This window comes from Monodon monoceros, unplaced genomic scaffold (assembly GCF_005190385.1).
Source record: "Monodon monoceros isolate NGI ecotype Baffin Bay Population unplaced genomic scaffold, NGI_Narwhal_1 Super_Scaffold_3, whole genome shotgun sequence".
In the NCBI taxonomy this organism is placed as follows: Eukaryota; Metazoa; Chordata; class Mammalia; order Artiodactyla; family Monodontidae; genus Monodon; species Monodon monoceros.
In genome coordinates this window covers 35,571,032-35,585,337 of record NW_021703780.1, presented here as the reverse complement: position 1 = coordinate 35,585,337, position 14,306 = coordinate 35,571,032, and the positions used below count along the sequence as shown (strand labels likewise).

General features: G+C 41.5%; 1 protein-coding gene across 1 annotated transcript in view; it reads left to right on the top strand.

The window, feature by feature from the left end:
- The window catches only part of DNAH8 (dynein axonemal heavy chain 8), a 323,816-nt gene that overhangs the window by 276,504 nt on the left and 33,006 nt on the right, over nucleotides 1-14,306 (top strand). Inside the window, exons 86-88 of the mRNA XM_029243162.1 lie at nucleotides 33-149; nucleotides 2,002-2,103; nucleotides 7,381-7,541. Of these exons, the coding sequence (XP_029098995.1) occupies nucleotides 33-149; nucleotides 2,002-2,103; nucleotides 7,381-7,541 (380 nt within the window). The remainder of the gene's footprint in view (nucleotides 1-32; nucleotides 150-2,001; nucleotides 2,104-7,380; nucleotides 7,542-14,306) is intronic.

Below are 14,306 nucleotides of genomic sequence, written 5' to 3'. Positions count from 1 at the left end.
TTGCTCAATTACTTTTCTCTGTTGTTTTTAAGGAGCGACGCAAATTTGGTCCCTTAGGATGGAATATTCCTTATGAATTCAATTCTGCTGACTTTTCAGCCAGCGTTCAGTTTATTCAGAATCACCTTGATGAATGCGATATTAAGAAAGTGAGTGAAATTGTTTCTTTTTTCTGTCTTCATTGCCATCCTTAAATCAAAGTTCTACAGACATTCCCAGTCTGGGATAAGCAGTGGCTCTGCTGAGGTTCCCCCCAGCTCTCCCAAAGGAGACCAGTCATTCCAATCACCTGTTTACTGGTCCAGCCATTTCCACTCACACCCCTACTGCCCATAGGAGCGCACTGGGACTCTCCATCTCACACTTGTGTCCCCCTCCACCCAATCTCTCTCTTTCCTGAGGACATGCACAACAGAGGCAGAGCCCTGACAAAGGAACTCATTGTGTTGAGAAATACCACAGCCTTCTTCATGTCACATCCAAGTGCCACAGTGTACTTCAAGAGAATATATACCTTAAATCAGACTTTTCTTCCTTTATCTCACTCATGCTTCCTCAGAATCCTCAGAAATGAGAATATCTCCCAGCCCATGTAAAAGTTCTTTTGTACCTTAAGTCACATCTTAACAGACACTTAAGCTTATGCAGATAAATAGCAATGATTTGAATAATGGTCACTGATCCTTGTGTAACACTTCACAGTTTTCAAAGTGCTCGCATGTGCAGGGTCTCGTTTTTATTTTCACAGCTCAGTGAGGTAGATACCCAAGGTGTTACTATGATCCCCATTTTACTGATGACATACTAGACAAGAGAAGACAAGGGACTTCCTCAAGGTCACCGAGCTAAGAACACAAACCCAGTTGTCCTTTCACACAAGTGTTGCAAGGAGTTGGAAATCTGTTTTTTCCATGATCTTGAGGAATTTTATGAGCCTCTCAGAGCCTGTTTCCTCATCTATAAAATGGCCATGGTTTCCGTGAGGAATAAATGGGCTAGCATTTGTGAAAGCACAGTGTATGGTACATAATCAGGGCTCAATAAATACAAGTTTCCTATTGTCTCTCCCTCTCTTCCTTCTCATAGTAGATCTCAAAGATAATCATACATTTTGCAGTATCAGTATGATGACAGTGAGCCATGATGAATTATTTCCGGGTAGGGGGGAAATCTAGAATCAAACCATAATTTTTCTTAGAAATTACAAAGGGATATTAAATTGAGTAGGACATTTTGATGAAAAATTATATCATATGGGTTCGTATTCTGGGACTGTTTATCATTTTGGTATATACAAATGACAATTACCTTGAAATAGTTGCTTTGAAAGGCAATGAAGCTGAAAAATAAAATTTTAACCAAGAGAGATTAAATAAAAATTAAGCATCCTTACTTCTCCTACCCCAAATGTATTGAAGCATCTTTTAAAATAAAAAAACTATTTATATCTGAAATGTAATGTAGTGTAAGATTGCTATGGAAATTGATAAATATTTTGATATAGTCATAGCTCACATAATGAAACAGGAAAGGATTGCATTGTAGAAAAGTCTTGTGAATAATGTTCTAGTTGTTCTTATACTGTTTCAGAAAATATATTACTAAGAAAGCATATTAGAGCATTGATTACTTGATTTTTCTCCTTTCTTCACTAAACGTGACTTTTTTCTTCTCTAACAGCTTGGCATTACTATAATGAGTATTACAGATAATTACATCCACAGACTGAAAAATAGTCTTTTCCCCCTATTTTAAATAATCAATGAGCAATATATTCACCAACGTTTAGTACTGTAGATTTTTCTTTGGTGAACAAAACAAAACATAGCAGTTCCAGTCATGTAAGAGCAAAAGAGTTATTAATATAAGATAATGAGTAATTTTAAATGCAGTCTAGCTAGTGCTTCCTTTTCCAGACCTTTCTTTTAGAGGAAGATCCAAAATGTTTAGAACTATTTGTTTGGGTTGACAATGAATAATTCTTTTCTGTTTTTAATAAAGGGCGTGTCGTGGAGTACTGTTCGGTACATGATCGGAGAAGTACAGTATGGGGGCAGAGTCACGGATGACTTTGATAAACGTCTGCTTAATTGCTTCGCTAGAGTAAGTCAGTTTAGAAAAAAAAAAAAGCATGGATGTACATCTCATTGCATCTTCCTATTAAACAAGAATATTTTTTGTTTGTAGCAGGTAAGCCAAACTTAAAAGGAAAAAAAATATAGAGCAGAGCTGCTGAAAAGAATCAGCCAACCAAACCAAACCAAACCCAACCAAACCAACTAACAATCTACTTGTGGTCCAGGACAGAACAAGGGTCAACTCTCAATGGTCTATGAATCTTCTCCTGTATAGATTAGCTGCTCATGTCCACGGACTTTCCCCACTTCCCCTCCTATAAAAATACTGGACATAATATCTCTGCCTTATCCTCTGATTGCAAGGCTTCAGGGCGATTTGAAGCCCCAAGATAAGTGATTGGAGAATGAACCAAAATTTGAGTTTTCTCATCTCTTTCCATTAGGACAGACAATTGAAAATTGATGAAGTGTTCATTTTTTCCTCTGTTCCCAGTAAAATCTGCATATATCATGTGGGTAAACATTTTCTAGAGAATATTATTCTTAGCAATTCTGGCTTTCACATCAAGGGTGAATAGTATAAGTACATCTACCAGATTCAAGTTATTCCTAAAACTTTTACACGTTAAAGAAGCAAAATACATTACCTGAGCGGAAAAAAATCAGATATAGGAGTATTTTACCGTTATCTGAGTTCTTTATATTAGGATCTAAGTTGTTAATTCTTTGATTTTTTTCCCCTTTTAACAAAATTAAGACCTCAACAACAAGGCATAAGCTTTGAGGGTATTTTGGTAAACTGGAGGTTGACCAGAAATCTGAATTTTTTTTCAACCCTTACTAGTATTTGCGAGTTTTTCTTAAAGTGAATGTGGAGAAAGGTGGATGATAAGCGTTGGTAAGGATGTGTGGAGGCATATCTGGTACAGATCTCTGGGGAAGCAATTGGGCAAGATTTACTGAAACTAAGTATCCTGGGTAAACATCCCAGAACATTTCTAGAAAAAGCCCACGAATGGATATGTATAAAAATGTCATGACAATATTGTGTGTGGAGCTGCAGGTGACCATCATAGGTTGGGTTCTCCAGAAACAGACTCTGAGATGGAGATCTGCTTGTGGGTCATCCCTTCCCCCAGGGCATGATCTTGGTTGAGGCAGCTCCTTTCTGCCAGGGCAATTCCTGGGAGGGACAATGTTGTGAGCCCTCAGTAGCCAGTACTCCAGACAGCTGGGGGAGCGAGTGCCTAGGTCCTGGAGAAGGATCTGGTAGTGCATTACAGCATCCACTGTGAGGCCGAAGAAGCCTAAAAGAATAGATAAGAAGCCTAAGAGAATAGATAAGCAGTAGTGGGCGAGCACATGTAATACTATTGCACACCCTTCAAGGGTGCAATCTGGTGGCACTTAGTCATATGAAGCATGTATGGGGACTTCCCTGGCAGTCCAGTGGCTAAAATTCCACGCTTCTACTGCAGGGTGGGAGCAGGTTCGATCCCTGGTTGGGGAACTAAGATCCCACATGCCGTGCAGCATGGCCAAACTAAGGATGATTTAAAAAAAAAAAAAAAAAAAAAGAAGCGTGTATTATATGACTACCCTCTGAACCAGAATCCCACTCTTGAGTGTATGTCCCAGAGGAATTCTCAGACAAGCCTGTGGACATGTACAAAGATATTATTCATAGTATTGTTTGGGATAGTGGGAAGTGGAAAGCAACCTGGGAGTCTGTCACAGAGGAATAGATGAGTTAAATGTTATAGATGCCTATCATGGAATACAATGCAGCACTTGGAAGAAATGATCCATATGACATCATGCATAGATCTTAGGAACATAGTGTTGAGTGCAGAGCTTTAAAAAATAAAATGAGATCTATAAAGTGGTACATGTATATTTCTCAAGGATAAATACATGAATTCAAGGATGTACATCAATATCTTTAAACAGAAGCCCTCAAAGGGAAGGAGGCTGGGAGTGGATATCAGGGCTGAAGAGGGAGAAACTAAAATAAAAAGGGTCTAGAGTCGTGAGAATAATAAAATGCAGGAGTATGATAAACTCAACTCTGTGTCTGAGGTTCAAAAGAGAAAAAAAAAAGATGTCTTAGTAAGCATACTTTGTGTTAGAATAACTGTACAAGTACCTAAAATTGGAGTTTTGGCACTGGAGACTGTGAGAGGTGGTTAGATTCTGGATATATTGTACAGATACTACCAGCAGAATGCTGATGGGGAAGGAAGGGGGTTGGTCAAGGATCACTCCTAGTTTTGACCTAAGCAACTAGATGGAGAATGGGACTATTTACAGAGAAAGGAAAGAACTGCAGGGAAAAAATGAGTTTTATTGGCTGGGGATAGGAATTAGGAATTCTGTTTTGATCATGTAAACTTTGAGATGCTTACTGGACACCCAAGTGCAGTTGTCCAAGACTGTAAGCTCCATAAGGGCAGGCACTTTGCTTGTTTACATCACTACCAAATTCCCAGCATCTGGAATGGAATCTTTCACGTAGTAGGCGCTCAGTAAATATTTGTTGAATAAGAGAATGAATGAAGATAAACAAGGCAGTTGGATTTACAGGTGTGGAGCTCAGGAGAGAGCTCAGGGCTGGAGAAAAAGATTTGGAATTTGTCTTATACAGATGGCATTTAAAGTCAAGATATTAGATGAGATCATCATCTAAGAAGAAAGTGTAGAGAAAGGGAAGGAAAAAAAAAAAAGAAGCTAAGGACAAGGCCCCAAGTATTTTAATGTATTGAGAAAGAAGAAATGTCAACTGAGAGAGGTCAAGGAAGATGAGGAAAGGGAATTGACCTTTACTTAGTATTTGCTTAATAAATTAAAAAAAAATTCTTAACCTACTTTAAAAAAAATATGTAAGATAGCCCAGTATAGAAAAACATAAACATTCAGCTTAATAAATTTCTTCAAATAGACATAGAATGTGAATGACTAGGGAGGCAAAGGCCTGTCCTCTGCTGCCCCTTTACCCCGACCATGTTATCCAGAATTGCCTGAGTGAAGATCACTTCAGTTGTAAACCGGTGCCTTCAGATGGGATCCTCTTTCCCTATGACTTTCAGTTTGGGGCTTATCTTTGAACCCTTATTTGTTTTCTCTGTTCTCAGCATCTTATGGTATGTCTCCCTTAAAACCAATAATTGTAGAACCTTATTCATTGTCCTTGGAGGATGACTGCTTATTTTTGTAGGGTACCTTCTAGAGTCTCCCAAAGTAATTCCATGTAGACTTCATACTCTGTATTTTGATTATACCAAAAACGTCCTCCAAATTTGGTGAAACTCAACTACTTTTGTGTTTTTGAGTCTAGCTATTTGTGGATTTACAATTTATACTTTTGTACTTTATAAATAAAGTAGTGGAAAAACAAGAGGAAACTTCATTTTCCTTTTATACACATATGTCATCTGGCAACACAAAACTCAGTGTGGTCATTTGTTGTCTGTGTGCTGAAGACCCCATGGCCTTTGCCCCCCCTAGTCATCCACATCCCTAAAAAACTAATCTTTATAAATAATGACCAAAATCATAGCACTGTTTTTCTTTAATGACTTTCAACTGCTCCCCATTTTTTAAGTTAAGCACTAGTCCTCACCCTGATATCCATAGTCATCCACAATGTGACCTCACTTCCTTTTTTCTGTCCGATCTCTTACCACTGCATTATATTTACCTTAGGGTAAATACAGTGATTTCATCATTTACCCAACCTGCCTCACATTTTTTATTTTTTTTTGCGGTACGCGGGCTTCTCACCGTTGTGGCCTCTCCCGTTGCGGAGCACAGGCTCCGGACGCGCAGGCTCAGCGGCCATGGCTCACAGGCCCAGCCGCTCCGCGGCATGTGGGATCTTCCCGGACCGGGGCACGAACCCGTATCCCCTGCATCGGCAGTCAGACTCTCAACCACTGCGCCACCAGGGAAGCCCTGCCTCACATTTTTGCATCAGTTTTTTTGCGTGTGTGGTCTCTTTGACAAGTTCCTTTGTCAAAATTCTATCCTTCAAGGCTTATCTCCAAAATCACCTCCTAGATAAAGCTTTACCTGACATCCATCTGGCTATTCTTTCTCCTTGGCTTTAAGCCTCCTTAGTACTTTGCTTATTTTTATTTCCTCTGTCTCTTACCTTCGTGCACTTTATCTTGTGGTTATTATGTAACTGGCTTATCTCTCTACTGTGTCACAAGCTCCTTGAAGGAAAGGACTGTGTGTGTCTCATCTTTGCATTCCGTTCCTTTTCTAAGCTCAAGGCCTTGTGGACAGGAGTTGAATAGGATAGAACTGTGATGAGTAAAAAATGAAGAAAACCAGTACACAGGGTATTTCAGAGCAATCACTGGACCTAAAAAGAGCTGGAAGAAGAAGGATATGGAGGGAAGATACTAGAGAAAGTATGACCAACCGAAGGAAGGCACAATCCCCCTCTCTTTTCACGCGGAGTCCTCTGAGTGATTCAGACATCCTGCCTGCATTTCTGCTCCTCCCACCATCCCATTATTTCCCTCCCTACTGGGAAAATCACTCCGTTAGACACAGAAGTTATTGCCTCAAATGAAGCTCACAGGCATTCAGCATTTTTTTTTCCTCTTCAGAATAAGTCTATTCACACCAAATATATATCTGTCCTCTCACTGTTACCTTACAGATAATCAGTTCATATAGAATGAGAAAAGGATGTCTTAAGGAAACCAGTAAGATGGTTGGATATATCTGGTTCTTGTGTCCAGGGACATAACTTAATTAACAGAGGGAGCTCTCCAGCTCAGGGTGGGAAGGGAGACGTTTGTAAGAAGTTTTCCTGCTTGTGTGCAGTGCTCAGCGCCACTGTGAGCCACACTGAGCACAACATAAGCCCCCAGGCATGAGCCCTGTTTGCGGGGAGAAAGGAGGTGGTGAAAATGCCCAGATATGCTCTCATGTGTCTGGTTATTGCTTCTGCAGTACATTCCCACGTCTCTTTAAAGTGAGCTCGAGGGTCATCAGATTACTTCAGCAGAGGGTGGGCTTGCAAGGCTGGCTCTCTCCTCCTCGCCCTTAGAAAGTATCTTCTTTGGTGTTAAACAAAGACCGGGTTTCATTGTTTTTGTGTTGTGGCCTCTCTCTTTTCTTAATCTATGTCTAATTATACTATCAGTGGTTTTGTTAAGATACTTTCAAACCCAATATAAAAAATGATTAAGATGGAAATAAGGTGACCCTATCTCCTTGATAGTGGCAGTTTGGGGTTTTCATTTAGATGTTTATCAATTTTATTTCTCCTGTTTTCTCTCCCATATAGGTCTGGTTCAGTGAGAAGATGTTTGAACCATCATTCTGTTTTTATACCGGGTATAAAATCCCCGTGTGCAAAACCTTGGACCAGTATTTTGAATACATCCAGTCATTGCCATCCCTAGATAACCCCGAAGTCTTTGGGCTTCACCCTAATGCCGATATCACGTAAGTTCCTGGCATTTTTTAATTTGAAAGGATCATTTGTAACCTAGCCTGGCAAAGACTGTGCATTTCATTTTCTCCTTTCCCTTCTTTTTATTTTACTGTGAAAAATAGTGTCACTTCCTATCACTTCCTATCTCGCAATTACAATTTTGTCATATCTTGGCCTGCTCCTGGTCACTAAATCCTACTGCTCCAGAGTTTATAACAATGTTAAAAGCTCTAATTTATGCATTGATTATTTCTCCTCTGTCGTGTCATAAAACCAGTTGGTGTTACTGGTCTTGATGCCATTGGTCTGATAAGACAGTAGCGTCCCAGTTCTTTGCCTTTTACATCAAAAAACCTAATAAAAAATAATGGTCATAAAAAGAACCGTAAAGGGCCAGGAGGGTAGACAGAGGAGGAGGACTTGTATTTCTGTTTTGATGGTCCCTCTCCCCTTACTTGCTCACCTGCATCCTTCTGTAAATACCTGCCCGTGGAGGGCACGATGCAGCGAGCACAGGAGCACAGGAACACAGACGCAGAGCCCAGGAGGAAAGGCTCAGAGTGATGTCCCTGCTCCAGTCACTGTGGTAAGAGGTGGTGAGGGAAGAGATAAGGCATGCATCCAAGTCCCAGGCCCCTTCTCAGACCCGTCCTTTGGATGAGATCTCACCCCTCATCTCTCCAGAGACCCCTACCTGAACACAAGACCACCCAGCTCCACAGAGAGGGCTCCAAGAAACCCCAGCTGAGGGTCTCCCTGGATGGTCATGCCTTGGGCTCACTGGCCAAAGACCACAAAGTTTATGTCCAGCAGAGTGGCTGGTTTCAGGAAATGGAAGAAACCAAGACTCCTGTGGTAGATTCTAAGCTGTGACAACTGAGAGGAGTGCACTGTGCCTCTCTCCTGGTCACTCACCTGCTGTGGCCATTTCAGCAGCGCTGCAATGGGGCACGGACGTCTCCACCCTCTGGTTCCCTGCCCTCGCCCAACATCACAGAGTCCTGTTTGCTTCCATTGCATTGTGTCTCCACCCTGAGCATGCTCCCCGCCCCAGCACGAGGCTTGGCCTCCTGGCCTATGTGTCCCCCACATTCATTCTCACTTCTCCATAGCCTCTAATCTCTCCCATGCCTCTTTTCATCTTCAAAGATGTGGGCGTGACCCCCAAAGACCCACGAATGGCCATCACTCGTTTCAGACCCCATGACAGAACCGTGATGGTACTTCGGTGGCGGCTCTAGCTATTATTTGAAGAGTCTGTCATCAGTTAGCAGGAGACTTTTGAAATGAAGAAATAAAAAGGTGTCCTCAGAGATCCGTTCGTGAATCAACATTGTCTGAAAGAGAACACACAGGGAAGGAGTTTTACTTTAGCTAAGACTTTAGAAATGTGAGTCAGACCACGTCACTTCTGTGCCCAGAACCCTCCTGAGGCTCCTGTCTTCAAGTCAAGGGCAAAAGCTGACAATGACCTACAGGTGACCTACAAGGCCCAGTAATACCATCTGCCCTGCCCCTCATGGCCTGGTCTCCTTCTGCCCTCTCCCTCACTCTCGCCACTCAGCTCCAGCTTCCGCTAGCTTCCTGTTAGTCAGGCCAGACGGCTCCCACCACAGGATACTTGTACTTCCTGGAACATCCTTCCCCCAGGTATCACTGTGACTCACCTTTTCACCTCTTCCAGTCTTTGCTTAAATGTCACCTTTTCAATGACGCCTTCCCTGGCTGTCTTATTTAAAAATTGCAAACCACTCCCTAACCCCCACCCCAGACTCCATCCTCCTTGCCTGCTTTGTTCCTATCAATTGTATCACCAACTCTTTACTTATTTATTTGCTATCATCTACCTACCATCACTAACATAAACTCCATTATGTCTGAAACTTTTGTCTTTTTTCACTACTGTACCTCCAGTGCTAAATAGTGCCTGATACTCAGGGAATATTGGTTGAGTGCATCAGCAATACTAAATTCTCCTAGGCTGCGGAGAATCTAATAAATGGGGATAGTCCATGGAAAGATTTCATGAGTTCACGCAAGTGGGCAGAAAAATGGCTAATAAGTTTTAATGCACTTGTAAATTAGCGATTGGAGTGGTTCACATATGAGGGCTCTAAACTTTGATTCCATCCTTGGCAAGAGCCCGAGGAGTCACCATAGCTGGTACCTGGAGAATCTGATCCTGTCTGGTACTACAGGATCCTACCAAGGAGTATATGAAACAAGGTTGGAAGCCCCTCACCCTGACTTACAGGGATGGCATTCCTGTGCCTGAATTACTGTAGGCAGTTCTGGTCACCGGCTCTCAAGGGAGAGAAACCAGAGCTAGAAAAAGCCCAGAGAAGGGCAACCAACTTGTAATCCAGATGGGCGGAAATGATAAAGACAAACTATTTTTTTCCCTTGATTTTTATCTTCAACTATTATAAACCCTCAGAAAAGTTGCAAGTACAGTGAACACCTATATACCCTTCACCTTGGTTCACCAGTTGTTAACATTTTGTTCCATTAGCTTTTTCTTGTTCTATATTTACATCTCTGTATATTTATATATCTACAGCTATATCCATACATAACCACATCTCTTTCTCTCTCTCTCTGTGTGTGTATGTGTGTATGTGTGTGTGTGTGTGTGTGTGTGTGTGTGTGTGTGTGCTTATAGACCCTCTGAGTGGACAGAGCTAGGAAATACGTATTTTTTAAAACATTATGAGCTCATACTGTAACTCCAATACCAATTGTACACCTCAGGGCTCTTCCTTGTCCTCCCTCATTATCTCGTTTCTCCCTCAGGGAGAACCCTGGTTCCCAGCAGCTTCAATATGTTTACTCATTTGCTCCAAATTACACTGCTGTTACCGAAAGTGGGGTCCAGCTTCTTGCCACTCAAAAGCCAATAAAGAAGCAAGTGGGTGGAAAGGAAAGTTTCCTTTATTTCGGATGCTGGCAGCCAGTGGGGAGGGCGGACTCCTATCCAAAGGCCGACTCCCCCCACTGAAAATCAGTGGGCAAGAGCTTTTATAGACAGAGGGAGGGGACTACATGCAGAAACAGCACAGTCAGCTCTGATAGTCATCTTGAAATTGGTCATGCAGTGGTCTGACCAGCGTCATCTTGATGAAGTACGGTTAATCTTCAGTTCCAGGGTCGGTTTGTTTTCATTTCTCGGAATTGTGGCAGCTTATATCATGGCTACAGTTTCATCATCATGTAGTTAACTTCTTCCACCTGGTAGGGGTTTCAGTATCTATAAGACAGCTCACAGGATACAGCTCAGAATATTATCTACAGCCCTTGAGGAGGAGCTAAAGGTCCTTGACTACGCTTAATGACTACACTATTATTATTTAGTCTTGTTGGACTGTTTTGCTTTGTTTCTGCATTCTCTTGCTTCTCTGATTAAACTTATTCTTTGGCTAAAGTTTTTCCACAGACAAAAGGCAAGCTGAGGACATGGGGGGCAAGGACCCTAGGGTCCTGCTCCGTTGCACCACCAATACCATGACCAACAACAAATGTACTAAGTGGAGGTCAAGATTTCTTTGCAATTCCTTTCGTCCCTAGAATATATCCCACTGAAGGTGTACAGAGCACTATGTTCAAAAGTTACTCAGACTGTTTTAAATCTGTGAGGTTATGCTATCCGTTGATGTATAGGTACATTCATTTGTTTCTATTTGTATTACATTTAAGGTTTTTTTTAAAAAAATTGTCGATTTTTTAAAGTATGTGAAACATGATCATGGCTCAAAAGCCACAACTAGATAATAAGGTTCTTAGAGAAGTCTCACGCCCTCCCAACCCATTTCCCCTTCCTTTACAGGCAACCAAATGCATTAGTTTCTGGTTTATCTCCCCTGTGTTTCTTTTTGCTCATATGTAAGTACCATGTATATTCTTATTATCCTTTCTCTCTGATACAAAATTACCATACCATATATATATATATATATATATATATGTACATTATTTTGTGTCTCACTTTTTTCACTTAGTGCATCCTATAATCATCTATATGTTCATAGGTATCTTCCTCATTAAAGGCACACCTCGGAGATATCACTGGTTTGGTTGCAGACTACCGCTATAAAGAGAATATTGCAATAAAACGAGCCACATGATTGTTTTAGTTTCCCAGTGCATGTAAACGTTATGTTTACACTATGCTGAAGCCTACTAAGTGTGCAATAGCATGAGGTCTAAAAACAATGTACATATCTTAATTTAAAATACTTTGTTGCTAAAAAATGCTATCATCTGAGCTTTCAGCAGGTCATAGTAGTAACATCAAAGGTCACTGATCACAGATCACCATAACAGATATAATAATAATAAATAAATAAAAGTTAGAAATATTGTGAGAATTACCACAACGTGACACAGAGATATGAAATGAGCAAATGCTTTTGGAAAAAATGGCGCTAATAGACTTGATTGACACAGGGTTGCCACAAACCTTCCATTTGTAAAAACTGCAGTATCTTTGAAGTGCAGTAAACCGAAGCACAATAAAACAGGTATGCCTGGATGTTTTTTTTTTTTTACAGCTGCATGCTCTTCCATTGTTTATATGCATCCTAGTTTATTCATCCATTCTCCCATGGGTGGGCATGTAGGTTGTTCCCAATATTTTGCTATCTCCAGTAATTCCTCAATAATCGCATGCTTGTGGTTTCTCATATTATTGGAGATGTATTTTTCAGGGTAAATTGCTACGGGTGGGATTGCTAGACCAAGGATTAATGAATATTGTCAATTTCCCTTACAGAAGGCTATGCTGTTTTGCACTCTCACCAACAGTATGACACGCACAGTGTCACGCAGTCAACAACATGATTCACGGTCTCATCAACAGAGTGTTGGTGAAGCTTATTTTTCACCAATATGACAAGTGAGAAATGGCATCTCGGCATAGTTTTAACTTACTTCCTCTTATTTTAAGTGAAATTGAGCACGTTTTCCTATACTTAAGGACTCTTTGGACTAAGATACCATCTTGGAGACCCTGTGAATAAACCCAGGTGTGCAATGATACCGGCAGAGATTCAGGATGATGACGGGGTGGAGGCTAGAGTGAAGCTGCAGGACCAGTCCCGCAAGGGGGCTGATAGGCTTTAGTGAATATAGAGCAATGGCTGAGAATCTCCTGTGGTTTTCATCTATTTGTTGTTGTTGCCTGCTGGATAGAGAGGGGCACAGCGAGCCTTCTTTGTCCTTTGGCAAGTCTCTCTTCACAGCTCTGTCCAAAGACTTACATGCTATCACTGGCAGGCATGCTACAGATGCCATAAGCCGTCTTTTCCCAAAGTAGAGTGTTGGGATCTTGCAATCTCTCATCACACCAAGTGAGGTCAAGTAAAAAGTGCTGTACCTCTGCTTCAAATGAGGATTATTTCTGCTAGAAATAACTAACTGGCCTGTAAGACCTGTGACCTTCCTCTGATCTCTCTTCATTCTTAACTTCCCCCTTGGTCTGTCCTAGGGTCTTACTGAGGCTTCCCCTCTTTCCAGGGACCTTGCCCTGTTTCTGGTTCCTGCTCAGGTAGTAGCCTTTGTTCAGAAGCTCCATGTTTGGTCATTTTCTTGGCCTCTGAGTGAGTTTTGTCCTAGGTTTGATTCTTCTTTCCTCTGGTCTCTCAAGTACGTGGTGACTGTAACCCTAGCCTCCCTCTTCCTGGCAGTTGAGCCCGCCTACTCGGAGGCCTGTGCTCCAGCGCCTCGCTGTTCTCCCACCAGCCACCAGGAGGCAGTAAGCAATAACGGACGAAGCTTCCCAGCTAAAACCTACCCCTGCTCTCCTCCCAGCTACACCCTTCCCACTCCAAGGAGAAGTGACTCTCCAACTTCTATGTGAAATGAAGGAACTAAAGGATTCCTTGTTATTTCTGGTCTGGAAGCTGGGATGGTGGAGGAGTTGGGAACAGTAGTGCATTTGAGGGGGAATTACAGAGTCCCGTTTGGGTTGTTGAGTTGGGAAAGAAAGAGTGGGATGTATCTGAGTGGGGATAGAGTGTATCACGTGGACTGGAGCCCAGGTGAGAGGTTTGAGCGCATTTGTGCAGAGATAACAGTTGAAGCCAGAGAGGGGGGTGACCTCTCTAAGATTCACTGGCTAAATCTGTGTGAATGTCCTCAGCTAGAAGAATCCTTATTAATTTTCCTGACTGTCCACCCCGTTCAACAACACTCTTGCTTCCAGTCAGGCCCACCAGCTATAATTGGGCCGTGGTAGAGAACCCTCTGTTTCTGCTGATCAGAATCTGCACTCTGAAGTTAGCATCCATAAATTTGAGAGAAGAGGGAAATCTGGGGAAGGGGACCACAAGTCCTTCTCCTCCATCCTTGCTTAAGAATGCAGAATCCCTGAAGTAGAGGGGGTGGAATCCATCTGAATAAATGCTTTAAAATAAGTAGAATCTCTCCCAAGAGCTTAGATACCTTGCTGACAGGGACCATAAAAATGCATAGTTTATTCACATTTTATTATCTAGATTTATAAGGTACCAAGGACTCTGCACATTCAACTACCTCAATGTCGAAAACAGTTATTTATTTTCACTTTTAGTCATTAGCAGTTATGCATATTTTTCTACCTTCTGAAATTTAGCGAGTGTCTTATTAAACTTTTATATTCATTTCTATGCAGGATGAATTTAATTGTATTCCTTTTAGTATTAGCTGACTTTTGAGCTCCAGATTTTTATTAAGAAAATTATGCTCATTGATATTTCATGTGTGAAGAGGTATATAAATCTAGGCTGGTTTGGATATGATAG